This window comes from Xylaria bambusicola, assembly GCF_022495145.1.
Source record: "Xylaria bambusicola strain CBS 139988 unplaced genomic scaffold F5B22scaffold_21, whole genome shotgun sequence".
NCBI classification, from domain to species: Eukaryota; Fungi; Ascomycota; class Sordariomycetes; order Xylariales; family Xylariaceae; genus Xylaria; species Xylaria bambusicola.
The window spans coordinates 343,493-359,504 of NW_025953574.1; the positions used below are offsets into that span (position 1 = coordinate 343,493).

General features: G+C 49.6%; 4 protein-coding genes across 4 annotated transcripts; 2 read left to right on the plus strand and 2 right to left on the minus strand.

The window, feature by feature from the left end:
- Positions 1-276: 276 nt before the first annotated feature.
- F5B22DRAFT_189542 (Endonuclease/exonuclease/phosphatase) lies at positions 277-4,516 on the minus strand. The gene is made up of 3 exons (XM_047969482.1): positions 4,347-4,516; positions 842-4,281; positions 277-791 (listed from the first exon to the last, which is right to left on the minus strand). The coding sequence occupies exons 1-3, from the start codon at positions 4,398-4,400 to the stop codon at positions 683-685; spliced, it is 3,603 nt and encodes a 1,200-aa protein (XP_047830721.1). The 5' UTR covers positions 4,401-4,516; the 3' UTR covers positions 277-682.
- A 994-nt stretch (positions 4,517-5,510) lies between these two features.
- Positions 5,511-6,948, plus strand: F5B22DRAFT_607291 (uncharacterized protein). Its single transcript, XM_047974979.1, has 5 exons — positions 5,511-5,615; positions 5,677-5,712; positions 5,782-5,795; positions 5,874-5,899; positions 5,955-6,948. Exons 2-5 carry the CDS (start codon positions 5,704-5,706, stop codon positions 6,269-6,271), a joined length of 366 nt encoding a protein of 121 aa, XP_047830722.1. The 5' UTR covers positions 5,511-5,615; positions 5,677-5,703; the 3' UTR covers positions 6,272-6,948.
- Positions 6,949-7,114: 166 nt separating this feature from the next.
- On the plus strand, positions 7,115-9,071 carry F5B22DRAFT_607296 (uncharacterized protein). The gene is made up of 2 exons (XM_047974980.1): positions 7,115-7,401; positions 7,465-9,071. Exons 1-2 carry the CDS (start codon positions 7,252-7,254, stop codon positions 9,001-9,003), a joined length of 1,689 nt encoding a protein of 562 aa, XP_047830723.1. The 5' UTR covers positions 7,115-7,251; the 3' UTR covers positions 9,004-9,071.
- A 1,090-nt stretch (positions 9,072-10,161) lies between these two features.
- Positions 10,162-13,500, minus strand: F5B22DRAFT_189636 (armadillo-type protein). Its single transcript, XM_047969484.1, has 3 exons — positions 13,228-13,500; positions 10,473-13,094; positions 10,162-10,414 (listed from the first exon to the last, which is right to left on the minus strand). Exons 1-3 carry the CDS (start codon positions 13,327-13,329, stop codon positions 10,313-10,315), a joined length of 2,826 nt encoding a protein of 941 aa, XP_047830724.1. The 5' UTR covers positions 13,330-13,500; the 3' UTR covers positions 10,162-10,312.
- Positions 13,501-16,012: the final 2,512 nt, after the last annotated feature.

Here is a 16,012-nt window from a genome sequence, read left to right on the forward strand (position 1 = left end):
GACTAAGCCAATCGGACCTTTTGGTATGGACTGTTACTTCGAGTACAAACAGCACGTCGAGTGCCCATTCCCGTGGGCACATGTGGGTGATGCAAGGTAAGGTATTTCTTATCTATGTTTGTATAGGACAAGCGGTTAGCTATCTCTCCATCATTTGATTGTGAACCAAGAGATGCGATAGGTATTCCCAAATCGGTCTGTTGAGAGCGCCGCCTGACCAATCACATGTGAGTCGTGTGAGACCTAGGTTGACCGCATCTTTGGATTGACACAGAACACTAGGCTGGAGCGAAGTAGGCAATAGCCATACATCTCTGGAGACGCTCGCAAGTTGTACAAAATGAGGCTTAACGTCGTCTATGTTTTGTTGACAAAAGGTAAAACGCTAGTCTAGTTATTCCCGCTGTAGTGCTATTTCCGGTTATGCAGAACAACTTATAAGAGGTCGACTTTTCGCTCAAACAAGCAGCCGAGTTTGCTCATTCTTCAGGTTTCGGGAACACGAAGCTGCGAGCAACAGTATTATTAGTTAGCGAGCCACCGTCTCGCTTACAATATATTGGATATCCCACTTCAATGCTGAGCTTCCCTGAGCGCCATCGAGAAAGATCTTATTGTAAATCTATGAGGCACCGGATATAGAGAGGCCCGCTCTCCTCATGCCACTCACTAACACGGCATTCTATCTGCCGTTATGGCTCGTATTGCCATTACTCCTTTTAGACTGATTTTGAATCAGACCTTGACTTGTAGTCAAATCATACCCGATAACATTCATGAGATACGAGAGCCTGGAGAAGGTTAGTTATGTATCATCTGATTTAAATTGGGGAGCGCTCACTTTTCCTCATTTGCCTCTTTCATCTTGTGGTCCTCGAATAGTTGTTGGCAGTCCGCCCAAGCCAAGGTGCGCTTCTTGGGCGATATGGTTTTGATAGTAAACTTGAACCGGCCAGTCACGGGTCGGTGATCCGACACTCTGACCTCATGCCGACGGTAGTCAAGTTGTTGTATCCTGCCGGACCCTCGATGAAGGAGGCGATCGCACCACGCTGGAGATCTCTTCTTCTCACTGGTGTCGTAGTTGTCAGTGCCGACGTCGTATTTGTAGGTTGGGGCAAACTGAATTGGCATCTCATCAAAAGCTCGTAACCTGAATGCTGGGTTCCTGCGACGAGCAACGAGTAACTGGTCGCGTTCGAGTAACTTAGCGAGATTATTGGCTTGCACCGCATTTACCACCGTGTCACGCGACATCGTGTCGATGCGATAATTGAGGTCGCCATTAAGCAGGCATAGCTCATGGTCCAAAATCATGGAACCATCGCCACCACCAATATAGCTGTCTATGCGAACTGTCGGGTTCGACTCGATGGGAAGTATCGAGCTGTCCAGGATAGCGGCGATATCGTTATGGCGCGAATTAGCTTGTGACTGTCCAGCGGCTAAATGGCAATTGATGAAGCATAAAGATGTATCATCTACCATGAACCGTACAACGATTGCACCCTTGTTTCCATGCAAGCCACCCATTCCTCGTTTGACATCAACGCTGCTGAGATTTCGGACCCGGTCACGGAGTGTTGACTTAACGAAAATACAGGTAAATAATCCAACAAGAGTAGCAGTATGGAGGAGGTGATATAAGTGATCAGCAGGCATATAATCATCAAGGCTTCGAACAAGGAAATCTCTCCAGTCCCGATACTGGTGGCTCATTCGTTCTTGGTCGGTTGTGTCTTTCTTTTTCAGATTGAGGAAGCGCTTTGCTGTGGCGGTCTTGTCTTCCAAGTCAACCAATTCTTGAAATCCAAACACAAGTATATCGGGGGAATCGCTCGATTGTAGCAGGTTTTGGATAAATGCAGCGTCAGATTCTTTATATCGTAGGCTACTTGGAGTGGATGCACCGGCGTTCCAAGTCATGACATGAACTCGAATATCTTCAAAGGTGCAGTATTGCGTATCCATTGACTTCATTTCATTCTCTAGGAAGTCGTCTTCGAGCAAGCCGTCCCATGTCCTAATCACATTATCTGCGCCAAGTGAGAGGATCTGCTGGCGGCCGAGACGATAATAACCAGCCCGGTCAGCAACAAGCCTCAGTGCAGGACTGTCATTGTGAGCCTGCCAATCCTTTTTAACAACCCACGGCGCACTTGAAACGTCGTAAATCGATATCTTTCCGGTATTATATGCAGCCCAGATATAGTTCCCCACGCCAGCCAGCGCATTGATCTTGTAGGTGCTAATACTCAAAACGCTTAAACACGTAAAATCTTTTTGAGAGTAGATACTGACTTTGCCGTCGGAATGACCGAAGTAGACCTTTCCAGGTTGTGAGTTGGTGACGGCCCCGGAGGTTATTTCGCCAGCGCCTTCGGCGACTAGAGGCCACATGAGGACTTGTACCTGGCTTTTACCGTCAACTGTAGGCGCAAAGATCCTGATCTCTTTCCCGGTGGCATACCACAGTTCTTCTCCTACAATGATAGAAAATGTGTGTCCTTTTGCTAGTCGGTACGTCTGATGGGGCCCAGTACTCAAGCTTGGAATTCCATCAGCGTCGGGACCCCAAACATGCAACGTGCCACCCTCATCTAGCGTCCACATCTCATTATAATGTCGAAAAATTTTGATGACTTCATGCCGTGCATGAATATTTGTCTTACTGCCAGCGATTGACTGTGTTGTGATATCGGCTTCCATAACTTCCCCAATATTGTTGCCAATCCATACTCTCAAGCCTTCTTGGTTGACATTTAGACCAGGTTTGAATGTGACACACGTAGATTTGATACCTTCCCCATGAGGAAAACTTGCGGTAAGCTCACCATCATGTAAGTTCCATACTCGTGTAAGCTGTCCGCTCGTGCACACATACTCTCCGCAGACGTCAAATTTTCTCGTGTCATATTTAGTATAGATTTCATGGACCCCATGCTTTGCAAAAGGCGGACGCCGATTTATCCTCGATGTATCGGGGTACCCAGTAGTTTGCGTTGTGCTTGTACTTGGGGGTTCACTGCTAATAGGTGAGACGCCGGCTGCGGGAAATCTTTTAGGCGGTTCTCGCAAATTAGCAGGGGCCCTGTCAGATGTCTGGTCTACGGTCATGGACCTGGCATGAGTCCTGGTAGGGGGTGGCGCGAATTGTGAAGTGGGAGTGGATGATATTCGCTTCGGTTGTTGAGCGGGCATTGTGGTATCGACAGATATGGAGTTAGCAGTAGGAACGCCAGCAATACTACCACGGAGAGGTCGAGGTGGTGGTTTCATCACTGAGTTAGCTGGGATCTTGGGAACGGGTTCAGCAACTGTCTGCGGACGTGATGGGAGTGCTGGGCGATCCTCGACAGCGTCAGATGCAGAGGACAGCTTTGCGGGAATGTTTGTGTCTATTTCCCTCCTCTTGTTCGCTACGGCGGGGTGGACTGGAGGGGGTTCAAATGCTGATGGCACCGTGGTGGTCCTTGCAATGTTGGAAATCTGTGGTGTAGGGCGGGCAGGGCGAGTTGGCAACATCGGCGGCGACTCATCGTCTTCTGGAACGCTCGCCGTACTCGGCGGTGTGTTGAAAGGTGACCGTTGATCTGGCCTCAACGGAGCTGGGTTGGGGTCCAGCTTGGGTGCACTGTCGCCTACGATGAACGGCTTGGGCTTGTCAGCTCGGTTGATTGGCGGCGGCACCGTAGGTGGTACCCTCGCCTCTCGTTCTCGCCTTAACTCGACAGATCTTCGTGGTGGAGGCGGCGAGGGGGGCTTAGGCGAGGTCCCTCGAGGAGACGCCCGACTGGCCTCAAGACCTGGCGTATTAGGCCGACTGGGTATCTTGAATGAACGTGACGGAGTGACTGGCGTCGGGGGAGCTTTAGTTGTATCAGGGCTTAGAAGAGCAGCGACATCCCCAGCTGGTTGAGACATGGTTTTATTGATCGGAGGAGAATGAGGAGGATCGATCAAGACGGCCGGTGGTTTGATAGGCCTAGGGCTAACGGGTGGGTGCGCAAGCTGGGTTGGACGCAGCGCTGATGTGGCCGTCGTAGTAGCGGTAGCAGCATGTTCGTGAGGGTTTAGCGGTTGAGGTTTTGATTTCGCGGCCTCTAGAGAGATGATACTCTTCGGTCGAGTCGGTCGAGTGTCAGGCACAGGGGGCGGCTTGGGTGAAGGTGTACGTTGCCGAGCTAGCACAGGTGTAGTAGCTGTGGTTGGTGTTGACGATGTCTCTTCCTTGGGCTTGTTCATGTTCTCAAAGTGGGATCTCAAGGACGACACAGGTTTCTACGGTAGCGGTTAATAAATATCTCAAAGCATCGGCCTGGCTGATCGTGGGAAGGCGGTCTTACGAGGGAAGATGCATCGGGGCCATCCCGAGCGCCGTCTTGAAGGCCGGGCTCCATGATGGAAGCTTGGTTGACTCGAGCCCGCAGAGAGTGTGACCTCTTCCTACCATGGCACCCTTCTCAAGCGATAACGGGCTTCCTTGAACCATCCGGGGGGAGGAAGGGAGGATAGAGCTTGTAAGAAACAAATCCAAAGTAAGTGAGTGTTACGATTGTCAGCCGTCAACCGGCAACGCCAATCACCAAGCAGCAGACAGCCTCGCGACTAATAAAGGCTTGAAGCCACAGAGCTACGTGTGGCAGGGTCCAATGATTGTACTTCGTAGTGTGGGAGGTGTGGTGTGTGGGGTGGGGTGGAAAGTGGACGGCGAAGAGGGAGCGATAGAGGTAAGACCAACGAGGGTAGCTGTGCAATGACGAAATGGCTGAGCGTGCCCCGTGCCCCCAACGGGCTGGTGTTCTTCTTCGTGCTCGGCTGTTGCCGGTTCGCGGGAAGATAGGTATTGCGAACTGGTGCGATGACAATTCGACAGCAATGGTTGAGGGCGGGATTGTTGAGGTGAAAGGTACGGTACATGATGTAGCAAGCAGTCAGTGGCCCAGTACCTAGAGTACGTGTACCTGCGTGCCATGTTAGAAGGTTAGGCAGTAGATGTGCATAGCCAAGTCCAACACCTTCAGTACATGTAATGGACGAGATTAGCGAAGTTTCAAACACCTCACAGGTACCTTCAGCACCACATGTACTTCTACAAGCTACTTACACGTATATGTATACGTATAGAGTTATGTAAATAACTCTCTCTCTCCACGAGTCCTGATGAAGATTCACCCACCAGGGGCGGCTTACTTTAATTGGTTGCTAGGCATCTCGTCAGCTTCAGTTGTTCGAGCTAGCTGCTCCCTGTCGACTAGGTAACCTCCCGTAACCAAGTGAGCAAGTAGGTATCTATTTACGATTCTGAGTACGATGATGTAAACCAATTAAACAAGTAGTTGCAAGTTCACAACACTACCTATGTATGTACTTTCATTCCTTTTGATGCAGTGACTTGATGCCGGCGCTATTCTCCACTAACGCGCTGGTCCGGGTCTGTCCGGGTCTGTCCGGGTGCATCTAGCTCCTGCCGGTGCTTCTGACCCCTGCTGACCGTTGCGAAAAAAAAGTGGAAGCTCGGGAAACTACTCATACTTACTTACATACTTCCTTACCTTGCCCAAGCTTGACTTCTACCTTGACACCTTGTCGTGAACCTACTACTTTTGATACTCGTCAGTCTTAATTGACACTGGCTCGCTATTTTCGACTTCCGGAAACTTATAGACTTAACAGATCGGACTGAGCTGTTGCGCCTCCGCAATGAATACAGTATGTGCCCTCAAAACCTTGTTGATTCGCGACCGAGAGATGAAAGCCGCTGACTTGGATGTCCACTAGGCTAAATCTTTCTGGTGTGTTGACCATCATCTATCAAAGAACATCTCGGGATCATGAAGTCCAGTCGCTAACCAGAGTCCTCTTATCGCTAGGGCCGGTTGGGGCTCCCTTTGCCTTGGTATGTTCCCTCCCTTGCAGAACCTTACGTGTCTAACAAGTCCATTGCAATACAGCTGGCGCAGGTGCCTACTACTTTGCTAAGAAAAGCATCAATGCCGACCGAGCTCAGCGATTCGAAGAGACCCAACGTAAGAAGCGCATGATAAACTCCCTCGAATACTCCAACGACAACGTTTCGGCGCAACCGTCGTCGAGATCGTCCGACGCCCCCGTCAGTAATGATGTCGCTGGCTCGCCGAGCCAGGAGGCAAGCTCTGATCCCGCGCCAACAAGGCATGCTCCTACAACCGAGTCCCAAAGGGTTTTCGAGAAAAGTAAATACGAAAGCAGTACGCCTTTTAAGAGTCCGAAGGGGGATCGTTTCTCGTGAGATTGCTATGCTTCATCGTTCAAAACATCGGGCGGCTGTACCTGAAATACGCATCTGTCACAAATCAGCGTGGAAATTGTACATATATAGTGGTGTTTATTGGCGCCTCATTTTGAATATCTCAACTTTTCAGATGATTTTCTTTTTTGGTGCTGACTTTCGTCCGCTGTACCTGTGGAAACTGACCTAAGCTTGAATTTCGGAACCAAGATTTCTTCCCCTTATCACATTCCTACTCAAAGGGCCCAGGGCGTGTATCTGATGCCGCATTCCAAAATATAAAAAGTAACCACGTTGGAATATGGAAGATATATACTAGTGACCTCCAGCCCTAGTCGGCCTGGTTGTAACTTCTTTTTACATCTCGAATATAGATGATACTAGCGCTTCCTGATATGTCAATATCCCTTACATGTGGCTATTCAGCTGCTCAGGGCGGTACCTAAGCCTCTACAAGCCTACAACGGGCGTCGACAAATCACAACTGTGCTGGCTCGACAGATTTTGAACATGGGAGACAAGGTAGATTTCAAGGCTGCAAACGTGTGTTTATGGAAAGCACTGTGATGCAGTGACTAGCCATAGTAGATAGTAGATATATACACACTGACATGAAGACTCGATTTCACTTTTGCGGAATTTGTTTTCACTATTTGCGAAGCCTCTCTCTCACGGTACCTACCTCGGCCTGTTGAATGAGATCATGGCGGGAGTAGGTACCTGGTACATACCTGGAAATGACTTGCATACTACTTAGGCATGTATGGCTCGTGCACAGCTGGATTCGATCCCTAGCTCAAGCTGAGCTTAGCCTACTGGGGTCGAAACAACGCCAAAGATTCAGCCTAGGCGCGCTGGAACTTGAACATCAAGCTCAATTCTTTCATTCTTTCTTTCTTTCCTTACATCAGCACCCATCACACAACATGTGTGCACTCTGAGTCGTTCTCCAACCACTCCCCTACGCTGTTCATGTCACGATGGCATCGCCACAGCTTGCAATAGCCCAACTCTCTTTCTCGGCCGTTCTGCTTCGCGCAGACCCGACATCGTGCCCGCGCACCGAGATCGACGAGTTCGTCAGCCAGCTCAACGCGGCCACTTCGCGATGCTCTACGTCCAATGTCCAGGTTTGAGCAACACAGCCTCTTGAAATACCGTGTGCAGCGCGACAACTAAACGTCGTGAAATAGAAATGCAAGCAATGGATCTTCGCAAATCTAGCCCATTCGCCCGCGAGGGTCACAGCCTTGGCCAAGTATTTCCTCGCTCTAGCCGGCTCGTATTCTGCCGACCTTGCTACCACTAGACAAGCCCGGGAACCCTCGTCGAAACGGAGGCGTCTGCATCTTCTGTATATCCTCAGCGATGCTCTCTACCAGGCCCACGCGAGAGAAAACAATGCCAGCTTTGCCGCGAATCTCGAACCCACGTTGCCGAGTCTCTTTCAGAGTGCCGCGGCTTTTCCGAATTCTCCCAAGCATGCCAAAAAACTCCATGACTTGCTTGACATGTGGGGAAAACACCAGTACTATCAGGCCGAAGCCATCGACCAACTTCGACAAGCTGTCCGCGATGGCCCAAAAAGTCCAGTCTCCACGTCCTTACAGGACAACGCTGCCAATGGATCCGCGACTGCCAGTACGAAATCATCCAAGGACGCGCCATTTATTATGCCAGCAATGCATGGTGAAGCTACCGCACCCTGGTACGACTTACCTGCCGCGAATTGGCTCCCGGTCATGGAACCGAATTCCACAAGACCAATGAACCCAGAAATGATCCGGCCACTTCGGTTGACTGCTGGACCTGTGGATAAACAGCTCATAAAGGCTGTGCAAGACTTACTTGCCGATGTAGACCGGATATACTCAAAGGAATGCGTTTCAAATGGCCAGTCTACTGAGGATATTGACCAGATGGGGCAGAGGATTGTTTTAGACGAGATCACAGGCGAAATCGTAGAGGGAGAAACATATTACGGCTGGTCACGGGCATTCTGCCAAAAGATGAAGGAACGGCGAAAGAAGAAGACAGCGTCAAGGAATGGAGAGCGTGGCCGCAGTATGTCACGATCCGCATCACGCTCGCTGTCGCGCTCACGGTCTCGCTCACGGAGCGTGTCTCGAGGGTCATCACGCCCAGCATTCAAACGCCGCCGAATATCTCCCTCGCCAGATTCGCGGCGAAGCCGAAGTCGTAGCAGAGGTTATGACCGCGGTAGGGAGCGCAGCCGAGACCGGCAGCGACGCAGGTCATACGACAGCTCAAGATCACGATCTCGATCACGGTCACGGTCACGGTCGCGATCACGCTCTCGATCTCAATCTGGGGGATACAGCCCGTCATCACCAGCGAGACAGAGACCTTACACCAAATCTCCAAATCCACCCAATCCCGGCACCAACATACCAAACCCACCACTTCAGCCCAATTTCATGCAAACACCGCAGGCCTTTCCTCCCGACTTCAGCCAATTCCCCATTCCGCCCCCTCCCCCGCCTAATTATCAGGGTCCTTGGCCTCCGCCACCACCGCCCCCTCCCGCAGGCGGTATGCCGCCGAACTGGATGCCTCCTCCCATGCCTAACTTGACCGGCGGATGGGCCGCGCCGCAACAGCAGCAGCAACAACAACAGGGCTATCAGCAGTACGGACGAGGTAGTGGGAGAGGAGAGTTTCGTGGTCAGGGGTATCGGGGTGGGGGCTGGAATAGGGGGCGGGGATGGTGATAGTCATAGGTCGAGTTCTAGCTTGTCTGGCCCATACCGTAGAATCAAAGTTCATTCCCAATTTCGCATGATATAAACAGTTGTCACGTGCTTTTTTTCTCTCGAGTTTTCTTGTGTCTATGTGATTGCTGATACGTCTTTTAATCATTTTCGCATACCTGTGAATAAATAGATGGTAGATATTCCCGACGAAGCCCCCATTTCCCAGGATAGTACACTCTATTCATTTTTTTTTATTAACTATTTGATTATTTCATCTTATTCAATGAATTATAAATCTACTTTAATTTCCATCATCCTCTTCTTAACTACTTAGTACCTATTGGTATTATACAAATCACACCAACGCGGCATCCCATATACACATACACAACCAGATCCCAATGCTACTACCTAGTATGACTTCTATCTTTCACCACCACTACTAATTGATCGTCTGCCTAGGCAGCCTACCTACCTATCTATCTATCTACCTAACTGATGTTCCAAGGTTGGACTCAATGCGATATTTCCATGCGCTCCTGATAATTTACATACATGTATTCGCCCTTGGCCCTTTCCTTTCATATGATATAACCCCCACGACGCTAGGTCCGCTAGCATCACCATGCAAAGCTCGGGTCGTTTCATAAGGGAGAGTGGGGAAAAGCTATCTAAATTTTGCGGTGGTTGGGGAGGCGTATAAGGGTTGGATCGACTGTGCCCCTCTTAAGTCACAAATGTTCCCCCCTCTTCCTAGGTATCAAAGGTATCTATCTACTGGTGTTTTTATACTTACTACTCATGCAATTCCTGCCTCGGGTAGTAAGGACGAATGGAGGACTAACTCTTTACTTTTGTGTACCCGCCTCGCTTAGTTTCATATCTTTCATTCCATTCATATACCCTCACTTTCGACTCATAATAACCACATTTCCTATTAAAACCAGCTCATTCCTTTTCCAGTATACTTCGATTGGTTTATTCATCATCCCTTGCAACACCGCTCCCAACAGGTCATTCACGTAAGCGAACAAGACTCCGACTTACTCGGTAAAAAACCAAGTTGTTTCTTAATGGTCCGACTAGGTTGACAACGGAAAGATACCAGTAGTGGCGTATCATGGTGTGACTCTTGGGGTTGACGGGTTTCCGTAATTGCAGTGCGAGCGACGAATCCCCTTAAGAGGTATATGTAGAAGTCAAATCCGGTCAGTAGCCTTGAAGAAACCGGGCTTAGAGGCGGTATGCTCATAAATATCGCAAGCCCCATACGAGAAGTATTACAGTTCCTTAGCAGTCATTGGCCCCCTTAATCTGAATAGTCGACTCAAAAAGCATAAGTAGCTCTTAATACTTCTTGATCCTGAGGCTGTAATTGGCTAAAAAACTGATCGAACTGGGGGATTATTTGGCGGTAGATGTTCAATGTCTAATAAGTCAAATTAGCTGCTTGCTCGAAATTGGTAAGATATGAATCTGGCGCATACCTTCTGAAAGTCTTCATGGAGGTCAGTCTTATTTGGACTCCGAAGCCTCATGTCCCGATACCGAGCAATAGCCGTAAAGAAATGCAACAACGACTTCTCCATAGCCATGGGGTTCTTCTCCACGACAAGTGTAAATCCACGGAATGCTGTAGCTTTCTCATCGGTCAAGTCAACCTCGTCCATAGACGCTAGGAAATCTTCTGCGAAATTAGCAAGATGAGGGGCAAGAAGTTCGGCGTTACCAAGTCCTAGCCGACCAAGGGCGATGGCAGCATTTTCGGTGACTCCCTTAGGAATACCTGGATTACCGACAATATCGACAAAGCGCTGGAATAGTTCTGGTATCCATGGAGCCATCTCGGATTTGTGTTGAATAGCAATCTCCCCGACGGACCAGCACGCATTGTTTACCACACTGAATCCACTTTCGGCCTCCTCATCTAAGATATTATCGAAATCCAGCTGCTTCAAGAGGACGGGGAAAACACTTGGTAGAGAAGGTTTCAATTGACCATAGACATACTTTGCACAGTCACCAAGCAATGCATAGGCCGATTGCCTCACTTCATTCGATGGATCTTCCATACATAGAATCATGAGTTCGAAGAAAGCAGGTTGAGATTCTTCGACCAACTTTGCCGACTTCGACGTATCCAGAGCTTGGATAATAGCACTTAGAAGGTCCAAACTCGTAACTAAAAAGTCTCGGTTGGGAGCGTCGAGAGCTGGGTTATTGGCATGCGCTAGTGATGCCTCCAGATTCTGGTGGATGATATTGACACAACGGCCAAAGATGGGTTGAGCATAGGGGGTGAATGCATCATTCATGGCCATGGCAACGTAAGAAAGGCACTCCAACAGCGGAAAGAGCTCTCGCGAGTCATCTGGGGCTCTGGTCCACCGTTCTATGAGTGCCGGCATAAGTTCATTGGACAGCTCTGGGCGAGCCAAAAAAGGCCCAACGCTTTCAGCCAACGTTTGTACACAGTCGTAGAGGATGAAAATATTCCGGTCCTTGTACTTCTTGAAACACCGGACAAACTGTTGTATAATGGGTAGACTGTAGCGCTCCAGCTTCTTGCCAGCCTTCTCCTCAAGATTGGCAAATGCAGATGCGCCAGCCTCCTGTACTTTCTTATTGCGATCCAGCATCTTTGTTAGGATGCCCTCCATCATGGGCTCAAAATATTGTCTTCGTTCGTTCTCGTCGACAAGTTCAGCAGCCCATGAGGAGTAACGGCCGAGTGTCCAACAAGTAATTTGTCGAACAACAGGCTCAGGATCGTTAAGTAGGGAAAAGAGATAAGATACAAGCTCAGGCAAATGAGGTGTGATGACCCCAATGCAGCCTTCAGCAACAGCACCCAAAGCCAGAACTGCAGCCTCTCGATACGGCCATTCATCGTGCTTGAGATTTTTAGTTAAGTAGGGCAGGATACTCTCAAATACGGGATCCCGAAAATCGCGAGCGAAGACATCTAATGCGGCCGCGGAACACTTCCGGAGTGTCCATCGGTCGTCCGGATTCTCATCATCGCCGTCATCATAATCGTCGATCTCGCCTTCCTCTAGGTCATCATCCATACTTGCTAACTTTTGGTAGGCGTTTCCATTCTGAGCAGGATCAGCTGATGCAGCTCCGTTTGCTGTTCTAGCCAAGGTCTTTTTGGCGAATTGCGGCTTTATGTCCTCTTCACGGTCCTCTTCGTCTTCGTCGTCGGAGGCGCCGCCAAGTAGAGCTATCTCCTCGCCACTGTAAACCATACATTCGAGGAGTACAGGGATGATCTTGCCAATGTACGGCGTCAATGACTCCCATAGGTTTTCGTGTTCACCTACCGCTAGCCAGAACTCGGCAGCGTCGCAACCCAGCTCCTCATCATCCCCTCGCTGTTGGGAAAGTATATAATCGACAAGTCCTGAAAGATGAGGTTGAAGCTTGTCTGGGCGCGTTTCAACTAGCTGAACAAAGGCACGACACACCTGTCGCCGTACCTCGTTACTCGTATCAGAAGCTAAGCTAAATAGATTCTGGAGTAGGTCGTCGATAGAGTTAAGCATAGCCTGAGATTTGCGAGGTGCGAAGACATTGATGGCGGTAAGAGCCTGAGCGCGGACTTTTGGCAACGGGCTCTTGGTCGCTTGGATCAATTTGGGAAGAATAAAGTTCAAGGGTCGCTGTCCATTTACTTCGCGCTCCAACATCTTGGTATTGTCTTCGCAGATTTTGGTCATAGCAGCGATTGCACCCTCTTGAGCCTCATTGGATACCTGGCCTGATTCGTTTGTGAATGTCTTTAGAAGCTCCGGTAGTAGCTCAGGCCAGCTTAATATACCACCGCGACGAATTAGCTCTGTCGCAATGTTGCCGGCATAGCTGCGCATCTGAGAATTCTTGTCTTGAAGTCCAATTGGCACAGCCATCTTAATCAGGGCCAGGCTAGAATCAGGGATAGGTTTACCAGGGGATTTGACATTATTCTTCAGCATGATGGCAGCGGCGGACCGAACGAGATAGTAATCTTGGGGAGTGCATTGTAAGCCGGCTGGAGGATCTTGGCTGGAAAAGAGGTAGACGAGGTAGTTGTTTATATCAGGTGAAGACTTGGCTTGTTCGAGCATCTAAAGGCGAATTGGAAAGTCAGTTCAAAATGTTCGCGAATTAGTGCCGCTTAGTTGTATGCGATAGTTGTGCGAGAGTGCGGCCGGGGGGAACGGACTGGGCATGACGGGGGGGTTACGGAGGATCTCTTACATTTTCGGCTTGTTTCTGGGCAGCCTTGTCGAAGCCGCTGAGAGAGTCCTTGAGACAAGCAGCCAGCTGGCTCAAGGACTCGGGTACTGGCTGCCAATCCATGGTAGGCAACTAGCACGAATGTTCAAGAGGGCTAGAGGGTGGACGGCAAAGAGCGACGATGGTGACGAGGATGGCGACAAGGAGAAGGGTGGATTCCGCCGCCAGCAGCACTTCAATCGAAGAGAACGGACCTGCGTTGGCGCAGGAGAGAATAGTGGCGGCCGGACGATCTAAGCGGAGAGTGTCGCAAGGGAACTAACTCATGGACGCCGGAAACGATGATGGCAGCGGTCTTTGCAATAAGATTGCAAGAAGATTGCAAGAAGAGTGGGCGGCCGGTGTCTGTCAAGGAGTATGAGTGGTCTGTTCAAAGCTCGTTTTGCGGTGGTCATGGAGATGGGATATGTGTATGGATGGATGTGTGTGTATGTATGTACGCATTTGGAGGGGCCGTGATATGGGTCGTGGTATGAAGTGCGGGACCGACGTACCAAGTATAGGTCATAGAGGGAGAACCCGTGACAGGTTGCACTGCACAGCAACAGCCCAAAAGACTACGACCAAGGCAATGGGGACGGTGAGAGGCGGGGGTTTGGACCATGCACTCTGCCCAGGAATAACTTCAAGGGGATGGTTTGGGGGTTGATTTCTAGATTTGATCTGGATTTGGATTTGATTTAGATCCGGAGTCGTGAGAGGAGGGCTGGAAGCATAATGGTAGCTTTGAATTAGTACCTGCCTGTACCTATCTAGGTACCTAAAGTACTGGAGGAGATAGATAGTGCTGTACCTAGTATACGTACCTACCTAGTGTCTGAGTAATAGTGGGAGTAGCACTGAGCAGACACTGCCAACAGACACTGACGACTGACGAGACCGAGTATGGGCAAAGTGGTGGGCAGCGGTGGGCGAAGAAGTTGCCCGTGGTGGGGTGGGTGCGAAGGAGGGGAGGAAGTACATGTAGGTACCTCAATCTGTAGTGTAAGTATGCGTTTTCGCAATGGAATAGCGACTTTGAGTAGAAGTATCTCTGGGTACCTATCTCCTATCAAATCTGGGATTGCGAATTGCGATATGCGATAAGTACCTAGGTAGTGGTTGCGCGGGGTCTGCCACGGGTCTTTAAAAATTTACTTGCGCTAAGGTAAGTAGCGACTACTGCGGGCAGTACAGACAGAACACAGATAGGTAGGTAGAGGTAAGTACCTAGGTACTATGTGCGGAACGTACCTACCCACATGGGTTCTTTCTCGCTCAAGTTGGCATTTTAGTTGTCGACTCATCTCGAAGTGGCATTCAACAGAGATCGTACAGTCCATAGCGATACCAGGCATTTGGATTGATGATATCTTCTATGAGGCAGGTGAAATTCTACAGTAAATGTGGAATCTAGAATGGTAGGAAGAAGAAACGAAACTAGCTTCGGTGCTTGCCGGCACATCCTACCTCAGGTAAGTACTACCGGTACTTCACCTCGTATGGTGCAGCCCATCGTGGCAACGTTCACATGTTGTACCCAGGGCGAAGGAGACAGTCCAAATATCAAATACGGTACAACCCGAAAAGGTGTGTTTCCACGTTCAAATCCTGGAAATGCAAGTTCCCAGGCGGTTCCCATATTTTTTATTTTTTATTCGTTTTTTTTCTCCTACTTCTCTTACTATGTACGGAGTATTCTAGGGTTAGAATGCAGTACCTAATCAACTGGCTGTCTCCACTGATAGACGGACCTACATTTTCGGTACGCAGTAGGCTGGCTACCTGCCCATGGTGGCATCCACGTGCAACCACCAAGCAGGCATCATCTACTGATAGGCAACAAGCGAAGTAGGAGGCTGTAGGCGGTACAGAATCGTCGATGGCGATATTGAAACTGTCTGTCCATGTGGCTGCTTATGTAAGGAGAGAAGGCCACCCGAAGGAAGCGCGAAGAGTTGTCTGCCACATACTGTAACTCCATAATGCTGTCTGTCATTCGACTTGGTCACTGATAGGTGTTGCTAGGTATATCAGATGCATACCCGCGAGCGAATCGTGGCCGTTGCCGGTCGATCAAGGCATGGTCTCTTCGGCTTCCTTTCACCACCGGCCATTACTGCGTCACCCAGTGCCGGCCTATCCAGCCTGAGCCGGCCTCTCATTGCTCGGAAATGGTTACCTTAAGCGAAGTTTAATCTATCATAGACCTACTGTGACCAGTTTGCAGGCCTCCCTCCCTACAGTACTTCCTACTTCGTAGGTACGCGGCCAAAGATCGTCCCCCCTCCTGTTTGCTACCTCCTCTGCTACCTACAGTACCTACACACGTAACTTACCCACCTCTGCCCACCCTTGAAAAGTTGGTAGGAATCCTGTACATCCATCTTGTACATTCCTAAGCCATATCCGCCAAAACCTGATTTGTCTGATCATCTCACCTGGATAGTTCGGACTTCTCCCTGTTCTCTCCCTTTCTGTCAAATAAGTGTCTTCCTCCCCACTCTCTCACTTTCTCAGTTTGGCCCGCCGAGCATGTTGTAGCACGATTGGTTTGAACTGCCTAAAGAGGGATGCATGTAATTCCTAACTGTCGTGATTGACAGGCTATTCCAGTTTGGGCCTCTCGTGTCTACTGTAAGGAATGATCGCGAACTGAGATGCTGATACCTACTGGACTTCGCAGGCTCGCAAGTTGTACCACCTGTATGCCTAGAGGTTGTTGCAACTTCAAGCGAGCGCCGAGGTGGCATTTCTGTGATCCTAG

What these genes read in the sequence shown, in the direction of transcription:
- F5B22DRAFT_607296 (XM_047974980.1), top strand. Translation starts at nt 7,252, where the DNA reads ATGGCATCGCCACAGCTTGCAATAGCCCAACTCTCTTTCTCGGCCGTT. An exon ending in GCTCTACGTCCAATGTCCAG is followed by an intron (nt 7,402 to 7,464) that starts GTTTGAGCAACA and finishes GTCGTGAAATAG; the next exon opens with AAATGCAAGCAATGGATCTT.
- F5B22DRAFT_607291 (XM_047974979.1), top strand. An exon ending in TTGGGGCTCCCTTTGCCTTG is followed by an intron (nt 5,900 to 5,954) that starts GTATGTTCCCTC and finishes ATTGCAATACAG; the next exon opens with CTGGCGCAGGTGCCTACTAC.
- F5B22DRAFT_189542 (XM_047969482.1), bottom strand. Translation starts at nt 4,400, where the DNA reads ATGGAGCCCGGCCTTCAAGACGGCGCTCGGGATGGCCCCGATGCATCT. An exon ending in GCCCCGATGCATCTTCCCTC is followed by an intron (nt 4,282 to 4,346) that starts GTAAGACCGCCT and finishes CCGCTACCGTAG; the next exon opens with AAACCTGTGTCGTCCTTGAG. An exon ending in AAAGAGGCAAATGAGGAAAA is followed by an intron (nt 792 to 841) that starts GTGAGCGCTCCC and finishes AACCTTCTCCAG; the next exon opens with GCTCTCGTATCTCATGAATG.
- F5B22DRAFT_189636 (XM_047969484.1), bottom strand. Translation starts at nt 13,329, where the DNA reads ATGGATTGGCAGCCAGTACCCGAGTCCTTGAGCCAGCTGGCTGCTTGT. An exon ending in CCCAGAAACAAGCCGAAAAT is followed by an intron (nt 13,095 to 13,227) that starts GTAAGAGATCCT and finishes ATTCGCCTTTAG; the next exon opens with ATGCTCGAACAAGCCAAGTC. An exon ending in TCCATGAAGACTTTCAGAAG is followed by an intron (nt 10,415 to 10,472) that starts GTATGCGCCAGA and finishes TTGACTTATTAG; the next exon opens with ACATTGAACATCTACCGCCA.